Source organism: Sciurus vulgaris (assembly GCF_902686455.1).
Source record: "Sciurus vulgaris genome assembly, chromosome: X".
Classification (NCBI taxonomy): domain Eukaryota; kingdom Metazoa; phylum Chordata; class Mammalia; order Rodentia; family Sciuridae; genus Sciurus; species Sciurus vulgaris.
In genome coordinates this window covers 32812406-32826066 of record NC_136471.1, presented here as the reverse complement: position 1 = coordinate 32826066, position 13661 = coordinate 32812406, and the positions used below count along the sequence as shown (strand labels likewise).

Below are 13661 nucleotides of genomic sequence, written 5' to 3'. Positions count from 1 at the left end.
AACTCACAATCCATCTGCCTGAGCCTCCCAAGCCACTAGGAAGGAATTGTAAATTTTTAGGTGTGATAATGGTAATATATACAGAATATATATATATATATATGCATATTACATATATGATATATAGATAGGTATATAGATCATCCTAAGGAACCATTATAACTTAGAGAAACATAATTACATATTCACAGACAAATTGAAATGATATCTTGTGGGGGTAGAGATGAAAACAGATTGACCATGTATTGCTAATTGCTAAAGCTAGGCACTGGAATTTTGTGTTCATTTCATTAGCCTGTCTACTTTTGTATATGTTTGAATTTTCCACAGTAAAAACACTTCAAAACAGAGAGAGAAAGAGGTAAAGTTTAAGATAAGGAAAGGAGGGAGAGAGGTACAACAAAGAGGGAAGGAGAAAGGGAATGAGCAGTTTCAAGTGCAGAATCAGAAAAAAAATGTTAAATGAGGTAACCTGTAATCCATGCTTGGGTGACTAGCATTTTGCCCATCTGAAAAAAGTTTTCATACTGTTCAGGAGATGTGTTGAAAAGTGTACATGGTCATAGGGTTCATGGGGTAGGAATATGTACTAGGTTTCTCCATAGAAATAGAACCCATGAGATGTATATGTACAGAGAGAAAAAGATTTTTATTTTAAGGCATTAGTCCACATGACTTTAGGGAATGGAATGTTGGAAATCTCCTGGATGAACTGACAGGCCGAAGACCCAGGGAAGAGTTGATTTTGCAGTTCAAGCCCAAAGGCAGTTGGCTGTCTGAATACCATCTTCCTGGAGGGACCTCAGGCTTTTTTCTATTAAGGCATTCAACTGACTGGATAAGGCCCACTCACATTATGGAGGATCATTTGTTTTATTCTAAGTCTACTGATTTAAATATTACTTGCCTAAAAAAATACCTTCCCAGCAATATCTAGTGTGGTGTTTGACCAATTATCTGGGTACTGCATCCTAACAAGTTGACACAAGAAATTAGTCATCACAGGGTTGTAGTGGGAAGTGATGCTGGAAAAACAGAAGGGGGCCAAATTATGAAGGGTTTTGAATTCTGTTACATTTTTCTTTAGAAAACCCCTTTAGAGCCAGGCATGGTGGTGCATGCCTGTAATCCCAGCAGCTCAGGAGGCTGAGGCACAAGGATTGAAAGTTCAAAGACAGCCTCAGCAATTTAGCAAGGCCTTAAGCAACTTAGTGAGACCCTCTCTCTAAATAAAAATATAAAAAGGGCTGGGGACGTGTCTCACTGGTTAAGCACCTCAGGGTTCAATCCCTGGTACCAAAAAGATAGGGTGGGGGGAGAAAAATCCTTTGGAGAACTTCTTTTCTTCTTGAAGTTTTTCAGTTTTTCTTTGGAAAACGGAATTGTTGGGGGATTCTGAGAAAAGGAATAGGAGCATCTGATGAGTTTGAAAGGGTACCTGGCCACAGTGTAGAGGATGAATGGCAGGGGGACAGAGGCCGGAGATCAAGAAATGGGTGAGGAAACTAGCCCTCAATCAAGAGAAATGATGTGAGGTACCAGCAGTGGAACTGAAAAGTGGCTCAAATATAGAATGTGATGCAGGAAATAGCAAGAGATCAGATTGAGAAGTAGGCTGAGGCTGGGGTATGGAGGGCCTAGTAAGGCAGATTAGAGACTGGACTTTATCCTGAAAGCAGCGGGGACACACTGAAGGATTGAAGTCAAGGGAATAACCTGATGAGATCATTCTGCTGACTAGATGAGAATGAAGGCAGGTCAACCAAAAGTTGTAATATGGAAATAAAAAGATAATGGTGGCTCTTGGACTTGTATGATGATGGTAGAAAAAAAAGACAAATAGACAGATTTGGGATATGTTTGGAGCCACTGGAACTAGCTGGTGGTGAATTAGGTAGTAGAAAATTAAGAGGCAAAGAAAATTTATGGGCAACTCGGGTTTGGGGCCTAAGCAAATAGATCCCTAGCATTGCCTTATACTGATAAGAAGAAAAAAACAAGATTAGAGTGAAATAAAGAGTTCTGATTGGGACATAAAATATTTGAGATACTTATTAGACTTCTGAATGCAGATGTCAAGAAGATAGTTGCATGATCCTGTGGCTCAGAGAGATAGGAAAAGCATGGTAGAAATCTGGAAAACGTAAGGCAGAGGAGAATAGAAAGAAGGCCAGTGTCATGGAAATGTTAGTACATGAACAAAAGAATGATAAAGTGGCAAGGACGGGCAGGGCACATCATATAAGGCTTTATAGCCTACAAGGAGGGGGCTAGAGCCAGCCCCTGCTGGTTCAAGGGAGCTAATACTTAACTTCAGGAAATTTGGGAGCTGGTTGACCTGATATTCAGTACTCTGAAATCAGTCATGGTAGAAGTATTTACACCATTGGAACTGGCAGATGCTTCAACGCACAGATTTTATTTCCCCCCAGAGATCCAGTTGGTAAACATTTACCACCATATTGCCACTATAGCTTGAAGGCAGTAAGAAATCTAGATTTCATTCAAAGTTGGAAGTAAGCCATTAAAATATTTGAAGCAAGGGCTGGGGAGATAGCTCAGCTGGTAGAGTGCTTGCCTCACAAGCGCAAGTCCCTGAGTTCAATCCCCGGTACCACAAAAAAAAAAAAAAAAAAAAAAAAAATATTTGAAGCAGATGATTCAAAGGATCTGATTTTTAAAATCATCACAGAGACTGGGTAGAGAGGCAAAAGACAAGACCACTAAAGAAGCTGAAGTGGTGACCCACGTGAACAAGGATGGTAGCTGGGAAGTGGAGGGGGAGTGAAATAAAGACATTTGCAAGAGTGTTAAAGTCCTACCCTGAATAAAGATGGACCTGAATTTATCACAAATTGATTATAATTGACCCATTATATAATTCATTTAGTTTAGCATCTTTGTTTTAGTTGTGGTGGGGGGTAAAAGGTTACAGAATTATTACTTTGCCTCAAGACTTGAACCTTTTACAATTTGTACTAGAAACTAGCAGAAGACAAACATTATTTCCTAGGAAGTAACGTTACTTTCCTACACAAACATCATTTCCTCTTTTCAGTATTTCAGTCACACAGTAGCAGGAGGAACTTGAAGTCTTGTGATTCTTTTTTTTTTTTTTTTTTTTTTTTTGGCAGTACTGGGGATTGAACTCAGGGCCTTGTGCTTGCAAGGCAAGCACTCTACCAGCTGAGCTATCTCCCCAGCCCAAGAATTAAGGTATTTAGAAGTCAGAAGTCAGGTGGAAATGGGGTTTGCCAAATACCTCTTTTTTTTTTTTTTTTTTTTTTTTCGGTGCTGGGGATTGAACCCAGGGCCTTGTGCTTGCAAGGCAGGCACTCTACCAACTGAGCCATATCCCCAGCCCTCTTGTGATTCTTTTTAAGAGGGAAGGAGGCTTAATATCTGTTTGGAAATAGCTCTTTACTGATGGAAGAAGATGGAAAGGAGGCCAAGTCTGAACAGTGTTAAGGGAAACACTGTATGACATTTGCCAAAGACACCTGACCATTTTGGCTATTGTAACTCCAGGCTAGGAGACTCAGCTTATCCATTTCATGTTCTAGTTCTAATAATCTGGCCTGTGATTGGTGTTAATGTACCTCAAAGGGAAGGTCAAATTCAGAATTGTCACCCTTCACCTTGATGGAAAGCTCTATATTTTTAAAGTATAGAATGTTGATCCCTTAAGCTCGATTAATGAGGAAAGATATGGTGGTCATTTAATAGAAGATAAAGAACTGGGAAATTTCATTAACTTGCATGTCACTAACCTAAAAATTCTAATAACCCAGGGCTTAAAAAGCAAGTGAATCATATAAACAGCATGATTATCAAAATATTTAAACTCTCCCAAAAGAAGCTGCTTGTAAAGCCTACTGAAATACCTATTTAATCCTAGTAATGGCTAACACCATTGAACACTCGTAATGTTCCTGGAACCCTTCTTCATTGTCTCATTTAATTTGCACAGCAGCTCTGATAGGAGTTATCAGTCCCAATTTTGAAATGAGGACATTGAAGCTCAGAGATATTAAGGAACTTACTTATGATCAAATAGCTAGTGAGTGGAAGAGACAAGGACTCAAATCCAGATCCGTTTGATGCTAAATCCCACAGACAGAACACTGGTGATCTACTTAGGCTTCCACAAACCACTGAACTGCACATAAAAGTAGGGCCTGAAAAGTTTCTCCACTAGGTGACTCTTCACTAATCTAGTTCTAGTCATAAATAGTAAAATAGAACATCTTGCCAAATTTTTATAATTTATACTCACTCCCCCTACATGTATGCACTAGTTGGAATTAGTGATACTTTACTGTATGGTTTATTGAATGTCCTTGCAGCAGGAGCTCACAAGTTAAAGTCTAACTTAGGTATGATGGCTGTCATTGCTGGGACTATGCAGCAACAGGAACTGGGATGGGGTGTCCTGCAAGGGCATGAGATAGATAGCTGTCAGGTGCAGCCCAAGTTGTGGTTTTAAGCCTTAGAGCCTAGAGGTCAAGGTCAGAGAGTCACTTGGAAGTAGGACTCCATAAAGTAGATTGCAGTGGACTAAGAAACAGAGCATTTGGCTTCTAGTCTGGCCCCTGCTGCACACTAATTGGAGTTTTGAGTTAAGTCATTCTTCCTCTCAAGGTCTTGGGTTTTCATCTGTAAAATGAAGTAATTAGCCTGGAAGATCTTAAGGTCCCTTTCAAATTTGAATGTGTGATCTGGGAATTCTGGGTTCACAGGCCCTAGAGTAATCACTGCCTTGAAGATCTAGGACTCAGAAGGAGAGCAAGAAAGAGTCTGGTTTCAGTGATCACAGGCAACAAAAATCAAGAGGCCAGAAGGCTTGGTTTGAATCATTATAACTGATTTTTAGCACTACTCTGATTATAATTTGTTCCTGTAGTCTATAGATTTTTATGGAAGAGAGAAGAGAGAGAAGCTAAGTAAAACAGTCCTAGCCATCACTGATCTAACATGAAGCAACTTACTATAATATAAAACAGAAGAAAATGTGCTAGTAACTAGCTACTACATGGACCTTGGTCAAATTGCTTAGCCTGTCCTTAAGTTTCAGTGTCCTCAACTGTAATAGGCACATTAGCAGTTAATAAAGATCGGTAGCTATTTATTATTAGTGGCAGTAGCATTATTATGGACTACATATGTGATATTTTGTATTATGTTGTTGCAGCTTAGTAAAGTAGGACTATCTACAAAGTGTTGTGAAAAGAAAATTAAATAATGAAATTTTGATACTTATTTTCTAAAATGATTCTGCATTACTTTGTATAGATGTCATTTTTATATAATCATGCATAAAATTATGTTAAATGCTTTTAAAAATCCATTCTGCTCCTATACCGAGCATTTTATGCATTCATTCAGCAAACCATTCATTGAGTACTGGCAATGTGTCAGTTGTTGGTTCAGGAAAAAATATTGGAATAAACAAAATCTTCAAAGGGGAGAGTGGGAGTACAGAAAGAACTAAGGAATACAATCAGTATGGTTGGGGTGAAGGATGCTTTTAGTACTGGAAAAGTTGCCCTGAAGGATTTTGTCATTCTAAGAAGCTTGAGTTGCATCCTTTAGGTGGTAGATAGTCAGAAGGAGTCGGTGGTCCAAATTGAAATCATAGAAGTACACTCTGGCTGCAGTGTAAAGAATGAATTGGAAGGGACAAAAGTGGGCCCAGGAGGCCAGTAAAGATATGGTTGCAGTAATGCATGAGGTGATAGTAGCATGAACTAAGGTGGGTGTGAGGACATAGGGAAGGAGATGATCTGAAAATCACTACATTTAGAAGATAAAATCGGTAGGATTTAATAGTTGACTGGATAGGGCAGTAACTGTGAGTGACACAAAGGACTCTCAGGTCTCTGCCTTGGGGCCACTGGTTGAATGGTGAGGCTATTTACTAAAATAAAAATTACGAAAGGGGCGGAGGGTGTAGCTCAGTGGTCAAGTGCTTGCTTTGCTCCATATGCACATGGCCCTGGGTTCCATCTCCCAGCACCATGTGAAAGGAAAAAGAGAAAGAAAGAAAAGAAATAGGAAAGAATAAAGTTGACCCCATTCAGGAGAAAGACAATCATGGGTTCCAGGTGTGTCAAGTGTTTGAGTGCTGTCCAGGTAGAGAGGTCCAGTAGGCAGTTGAGTGCTTGGTTTTGGAGCTCAGGGGGAGAAATTAATACTGAAGATAAAGACACCTATAGATGGTGTTTAAAGCCATAGCTGATGCTGAACATAGGAACTTTGACTTGATGATGGTAGAAATGAAAACAAGTCAAGCAAGAAAACATGCAGGCAAGACTTTCATTGGGCTTCGCATAAGAGAAGTGAGACACCACTGACCACTGTCAGACTGATTTCCCCAACAAAGGGAGGGAGTTAATTTAATTCATGTGAAAAAGCTTTTTGCAAGGGCCAGGGCCAGGGTTTAGGAGTGTTAATTGTCTTTAGGTACACTGCAGAGGTGTGCTTTTGTTTTCCTATGAGGGCACTTTAACTCTGAGGAAGGCATCCTGGAGCCACAAGTTCATTTTTTATATCTGGACTGCATTCTGTATAAACATCTCTGTCTTGTGATAAGGATGAGTTGCTGTAGCTGGTGGGAAATGGAAGAGAACACAAATCATGGCAAGTAACAAGATAAGGGTCCTGGAAATTTGATATTTTGATGACTCCTCAGCAGTGTTTATCCTTACATTGTCCTTGGAGAGTGTCCTAGCAAGAGCATCCTCACCCTATCCCCGCAACACCACAATGTTGTACCTGGTCTCTGAGGCTAATAAGGTTGTTTAAGGGGGGATAGGTAAGGTACATACCAAACTTTTAATAAGCTATGAGTTAAAGTTAGGGGGAGGGGTACTTATACTAACTATCTTTTAATGGCTGTTCATTTGCCTTCTGTCCCTATGGTGTTCTCCAACTGTCTCAGAGCTATGGTAGAACTTGCTAGACAGAGTGTAGCAATTGAAGAAGACAAATAGTTGTTGGTTATTGGTGCTAAATATTACCCAAAACTCAAGTAAGAAAATGGTCAAAATGATCCCATTTGATTTGGCAGTTAGGAAGTCACTACATGCAATACATTTTGCTCATCCAAACATTTGTTGAATATTGACTATGCTTGTTAAGAACACTAAGGATACAGTGGTGAGCCAAACAAAAATGTCTATCTCACAGAGCTGAAATTCTAGTTGGAGGAGAAGGCTTTTTTTTTTTTTTTTTTTTTTTTTTGGTACCAGGGATTGAACCCAGGGGCTCTTAACCACTGAGCCACATCCCAGTCCTTTTTATTTTACTTTTTATTTAGAGACTGGGTCTCACTGAGTTGCTTAGGGTCCTGCTAAGTTGCTGAGGCTGACCTCAAACTTGGAATCATCCTGCCTCAGCCTCCTGAGCCAGTGGGATTACAGGTATGTGCCACTGTTCTGACAAGAAGCAGATTCTTAAAGACAAGTAAATTATACTAAATATTGAAAGGTGGTAAGTGCTCTGGAGAAAATAAAAGCATGGAAAAGCTTGACCACATTCAGTTAAGTGGAAAAACCAAGACAGATGCCAGATTGCAAGTAGTACAGCAATAAGTGAGAGAGAAGAAGTGGAGTCAACCAGAGAGCCATTTCAGGAAGCACCAAGGAGAAAGAAATGAGGTATCCTTTAACAGGTGACTGCAGAAACAAACTATGGTATAACCACAAAAGGAATATGACTCAGCAATAAAGCAACTATTGATGAACCCGGCAACATGGATAAATCCCACAGGCACTACCCTGAGTCAAAGAAGCCAGTTTCAAAAGTTATGCTTCCATTTATGACATTCTCAAAAGTAAAACTATAAGGATAGAGAACAGATCAAGGGGGAGTGATCCTTGACTACAAAAGACATGAAAATTCGAGGGCAGATGGAAACATTCTATGCCCTGATTGTGGTGGTGGTCATACCAATCTATATATGTGTTCATAGCTCGCTGCTCCTAGAATTTGACACCAAAACAAGCTCACTGCACTGTACGAGAAACTGGACAGTATCTGAAGGGCAAAGTCAGGAATGGAGAAGGAACTGCTTTTGAGATGGGAAGGACCTGAGTTTGTTCATTTGCTAAGGGGGAAAGGCAGGTCTCTTGGGAAAGGGACCAAAAGGAGTTGAAATATTTGAGACCCAGCGGGGCACTGGGAAGGAAAGATGTTAGCAAAAAGAAGCAGAAGGTAGAGGCCCTGTATAATCTGTTTTCCCCATGAACTAGGAGGCCAGATCACCTGCCTAGAGTGGAAGACGTGGGTGTGGGGGAATGTGGTCAGGTGTGGAAAAGCCATTGTGAGAAATGGCACAGGATGCTTTGAAGATTCGTTCTGCAGTCTGAGCCTTGGCAAAGGTTAAAGGCCCCGAAGCTTCCACAGCCCCCATCTGCCTTTTTGTGGATTCATCTTTAGCAACGTAGAGCAGAGGGAGTTTGTGGGGATGAGGGGATCTACTGTAGGAAAAGTGGCAAAGAATTTGAGAGTAGGAGCCAAAAAAATATAGATATACTTATAAAAGAGCGGCAAGGATGAATAAGAAGAAATAGGAATCCTGTCCAGCAGAACATTGGTGATCTAGAGATAAAGAAGCCAGCTGATGACCAGAGGGACTAATGATCTGAAGAATGATGACGAATGGGAACACTGAATGAGATAGCTGGATGGATAAGGACATTGTGGTCAGAACAGTTCTGATATATAAGATTTCAAAGTAGATATGAGGACTAGTAAATAAAGTAAGGGATTTGATCAATACAGTACTTTCTTCATAATAGTAATTAACAGCAATGCTGGCATCTATGTATTGATCCTTACTATGTGGTTGACATGCTAAGTGCTTTACATGTGTCATCTCATTTAATTCTCACAACAGACCTTCAAAGTAGGCACCGTTCCCATTTTCTAAATGAGGAAACTCAAGACGGTTAGGTAAATTGTCTAGGGCAACACGGACAGCAAGCGAGAAGCCAGGACTGAACCTGACCTGTGCAACTCCAGGGTCATGCTCTTCTCAGTCTTGGTTCCATTGCTACAGTATGCTATATATCCTCAGCCAGACAGTTCAGAATCCAACCAAAATATGTACACAGCTTAAATGTAAACACAACACCATTTCTGAAAGTCAGTGGACAGGTAGAGTTGATTCTATGTAGAGATGGTATATTGAAGTCATCTTATCTGCTCAAAAAATTATTTTGTTTTGTTTTTGGTTTTGGTTTTGGTACTGGGATTGAACCCAGGGGCACTCAACCACTGAGCCACATCCCCAGCCCTTTTTTCTATTTTATTTAGAGACAGGGTCTCACTGAGTTACTTAGCACCTCACTGTTGCTGAGGCTGACTTTGAATTCACAATCCTCCTGCCTCAGCCTCCTGAGCTGCTGGGATTACAGATGTGAGCTACCGTGCCCAGCAGATAAGTCTTTTTCTAATGGACAAAAAAGTTACCTACAGAGATAGAGCATTTGGATAATAACAGGGTTCAGTCACGGTAGTTCTTGGGTTGGCCATGGAGTAGCTAATGTACAGGATGGCCAAAGTGATATAACTGTGAAGTCACTGAAGTTGAGGGCCAGAATCTGAGGATAGCATGGGTATCGTAAAAGTTATGTAAGATGATGGTAGGCTGGGTGAGGGTAAGCCATCAGGTGTCACACAGTCTTCAGTGAATGTGGAAGAGTAGCCAGGAGGTAAGTAGATGATAGCAGGACAAGGAATGTGGTTGAGGGACATGAGCCCCACATGAACACTTTGGTATGAGAATGAAGCAGTAAGGGACTGAGAACAGCAACAGGAAGCTAGAAAAACACCGCTATCACTCTGCTCCCCACCCTGTGACAACTGTGATGTGGGGAAATAAGCAGCCCCCACTTCATAGCTTCCCAGGAGACAGAGCATTTATGACAAGGTTGCAGGGGGGGCACTAAAAAGGTGAAGTGTCAGTTTACCCTGATCTATCTTGATTACAGATGCATTGATATTTTAAGAATTTAACAGAACTTTCACTTTCTCTTTTAAAAGCTTGTTCCATATCTGGGGGTTATGTTTAGAACCTTTGAGTTCTATAGGAGAATCTGTCTTTACCAAAATGGTTATATTGTGTCTGCTCTGAGCTATAAATTGAACCCTGGGTTGGACCAGAGTTTGAAACCCCAAGAATTAAAAGGAATTAAAGAAGTTCTTCAAAACTGAAAAACTGGACTTTAAAATGTTATGTCCAGAGGACACAGGCTGGAAGGGAATGTAAGCACAAAATCAATTCTGTCCCAAATGCCTGCTTCCTTCTAAGGAAAAAAAAAAAATATATATATATATATATGCATATGAACAAAGCATCGTGGTTTTATTCCATGTTAATATCATTCTACATCTATGGAATAAGAACAACCCTGTGGCAGCCATTCTTTACCATCATCTTGGACAGGAGCATACATCCAGAGTCCAGAGTTAAGATCCTGGCTTCTTTGACTAGGACATTTATTTCCTGGCATTTAAATCGTTTCATCCCACCTTCTATTTCTTGCCAGGCTCAGAGCCCCTATCTTCCCAACTATGGAGGTGTAGATGTCCATTTCTCAGGAGCAATGGATTGCTTCCGGCAGATAGTGAAGGCCCAAGGGGTACTGGGACTCTGGAATGGATTGACAGCCAACTTATTGAAGGTGAGAAGAGTGACCAGCCCATTGCTTCTCTGCCTCTTCAGTTCTACCCCCTTTCTTTGTCACGCTCCCCACCCATACAGTTTGCATGGAAACAACACCATCTAGCACTGACAAGGCCCATAGATGCAGGCTGGCTGTCAGCCCTGAAGAGAGGAGACCCCGTGGGTCCCTGTGCAGTGGTAGAGCATCTTCTCCTCATCCTAGATGAGAAGAGCATTTAGTCTAGAGGTTCCTAACATTGGGGTTCATGAACTACTTAGGGGAACCTAATCCCATCCTAAAATTGTCTGAAAAACTCTGTGTGTGGTGTGTGTGTGTGTGTGTGTGTGTGTGCATCATATTCCCAAAGAACTCCATGATCAAAGAGTTAAGGTTAAGAACTCTGGGCTAACCTTGCACTCGCTGACATGTAAATGATTCCAATCAAGGCCAGCATATATATTGACAGGCAGTGTCAGATTATCTAAATGCATATTAATCCAGGCCCACTGCTTGTCCCGAGCATGCCCTTCAGTGGCTATCATCCCTGTCCCCACCCACACTATACCAGCCCTCTTTTTGCCCTCTCCCCAACCCCAAAAAGAATTACCATGTTGTATTGCCCACAGCTATTGTCAGTTTGTCCTGATTTGTCTTGATTGCAGATGCATTGATATTTAAAGAGTTTAACACGATTTTCATTTTCTGTTTTAACAGGTAGTTCCATATTTTGGAGTTATGTTTAGCACCTTTGAGTTCTGCAAGAGAATCTGTCTTTACCAAAATGGTTACATTGTGTCTCCTCTGAGCTATAAATTGACCCCAGGAGTGGACCAGAGTTTGAAGCCCCAAGAATTAAGGGAATTAAAGAAAGTATTCAAAACTGGAAAACTGAAGTCTAAGAAACCAACACTGTAGAACTGAATGGAACTAGCAGTGCACTGGCTGAAGGCACGTTACAACTGCAGATAAATGTAGTCTCCTAACTGTCCAAGTGAAGAGTAATGAGAGGGTATTCCTGTTTGCTGTTTTTGAAACTTAGACAGTTTGGCCATATACATCCTCAGAGCCCCAACTGATGTCCATGAACACCTGTGCCATGAAGTTTCTCAACACTACTACTGTGTCACGACAGCTTCCCACCAGATTTTATGACCAATGCCTAACGGTGACAAAATGTGCAATTCACCCTCTAAATAGAAACACAACACCATGACAGCTCAAGCAACAGGTAGATAAAATGACCAAGTAGAGACTATGTCACAAACTCAGCCACAGGGTTACTCACAGTTGATGCAAAGCCCACACAAACTGTTGGCCTAATTTTATTCCTTTCACCTGAACTCATAGCAGTTGTTCTTGAACTCAAGTTTTGCTGACTTCTGGGAGCACACAGCACAGTATAGATTAGAGCTTTATCAGAAACCAAATGAAAACATTAACTTCTAAAAGTTAACCACACCATAGTAGAACCAACCTTCTCTATTAAAATATGAAGCATCCTAGGCTTAGAATCTTGTGTTTCAGGAAGGCAGTTTTTACCATGACTGCACAATTATGCCCCACAGATCTTCTGATTGAAATCACATACAGTTAAATGGACTGAATTCTCTGCCTTTTTAACTAGGTTTGCAAGCCTACCCGGAAAATAAATTATTTAGTCATGTTATTCTCACAAGATGTCCCAATTGCCTAGGAAGAATCAAAAGGAACATTTGACACACATACCCCTAAAAAATTTAACAGAATAAAAACACTGTAGGCTAATCATCTGTACTAAATTTTTTTAAAGTCAAATTGTAGGATTGTTCCACCTTGAGGATTCCATGTAAAGTTCATATACCTTTTCAAATAGTGCCTATCCATTTAAAATGCATTAAGATCTAACATTAAGTTGTTAATTCATACATACACATATTCTCTCTCTCACACACACACTAAGGTTTTCAGTATGTTAAAAGTATTTTTGCTATTAAATTTATTTTCCAAAGGAAAAAAAATGTTGTATTGGTTATTTATTATTAATCAGAGCTTTAAAACTATGGTTAAACACCTAACGAGCCAAAATATTAAACTCTCAGAATGGTGTCCTATTTAGATACATGAAAATAACTCATTTTTCCAACTCCTATAGCAGACTGCTTTATGAGGAATGGCAGTTAACACACATGCAAATTTCGTCTATAGCCCCATCTGTTAGAGTTTGGAGGGTGGCAAATTTTTAACCCAGTGAATAGTTTATGTTTATCACTCTTTTTTTCTCTTGAAGCAAACAACCTTTTGAAAAGTTCTAAAAGCTTCAAAAACAGTTTTGTATAAAATCTAAAATCCTAACCTCAGGTTATATACATGATAGTATATCTGCTATATGTTCTTTTTTGTGTGTGTAGTTGTAAATGGACAGAATGCCTTTATTTCGTTTATTTTTATGTGGTGCTGAGAATCGAACTCAGTGCTCACACCAGCTAGGCAAGTGCTCTACCACTGAGCTACAGCCCCAGCCCTTATACAACTATAAAATAGCTCAATTCTTGCTACTTATCACAGGAATGTTTCCTAAGCTTCAGTTTTGATTTTTTTCAATACTAAAATGAGCAAAAGAACGTGCCTCATTTTTCTCATTTCTGAACAACTCTTTCAAAGTAGTTCTGTGGCTGGGTGCAGTGGTACATGCTTGTGTTCCCAGCAACTCAGGAAACTGCAGCAGGAGGATCACAAGTTCAAGGTCAGCCTCAGCAACTCAGCAAGATCGTGTTAAAAAAAGGACTGGGGATATAGCTCTGTGGTAAAACACCCCATACTACAAAACAAAACCCTCTAGTTCTGTTTCTAAAATGACTATTTTAATTTCCTCAGAGATATGAGGAAGTGTTCTGTCTTCCTGCCTTATTTTATCACTTCCAGTGTGCACCACACAGGATTAAGTACTTCATGAAGATTATAAAGAGGTGTTATGAAATACTGACTCAGGAGTAACTTATGGTTTTAAGGAAT

At 40.2% G+C, this 13661-nt stretch overlaps 1 protein-coding gene across 2 annotated transcripts in view; it reads left to right on the top strand.

Annotated features, from left to right (window-relative positions):
* SLC25A43 (solute carrier family 25 member 43) overlaps positions 1 to 12674 on the top strand; it is a 42609-nt gene extending 29935 nt beyond the window's left edge. The window contains exons 4-5 of one of the 2 annotated variants that reach the window (XM_079123431.1): positions 10554 to 10688; positions 11385 to 12674. In XM_079123431.1, coding sequence (XP_078979557.1) covers positions 10554 to 10688; positions 11385 to 11585 — 336 coding nt within the window. In that variant the 3' untranslated portion in view covers positions 11586 to 12674. The remainder of the gene's footprint in view (positions 1 to 10553; positions 10689 to 11384) is intronic. The other variant, XM_079123430.1, reaches the window with a different exon arrangement.
* The last annotated feature ends 987 nt before the right edge of the window (positions 12675 to 13661 follow it).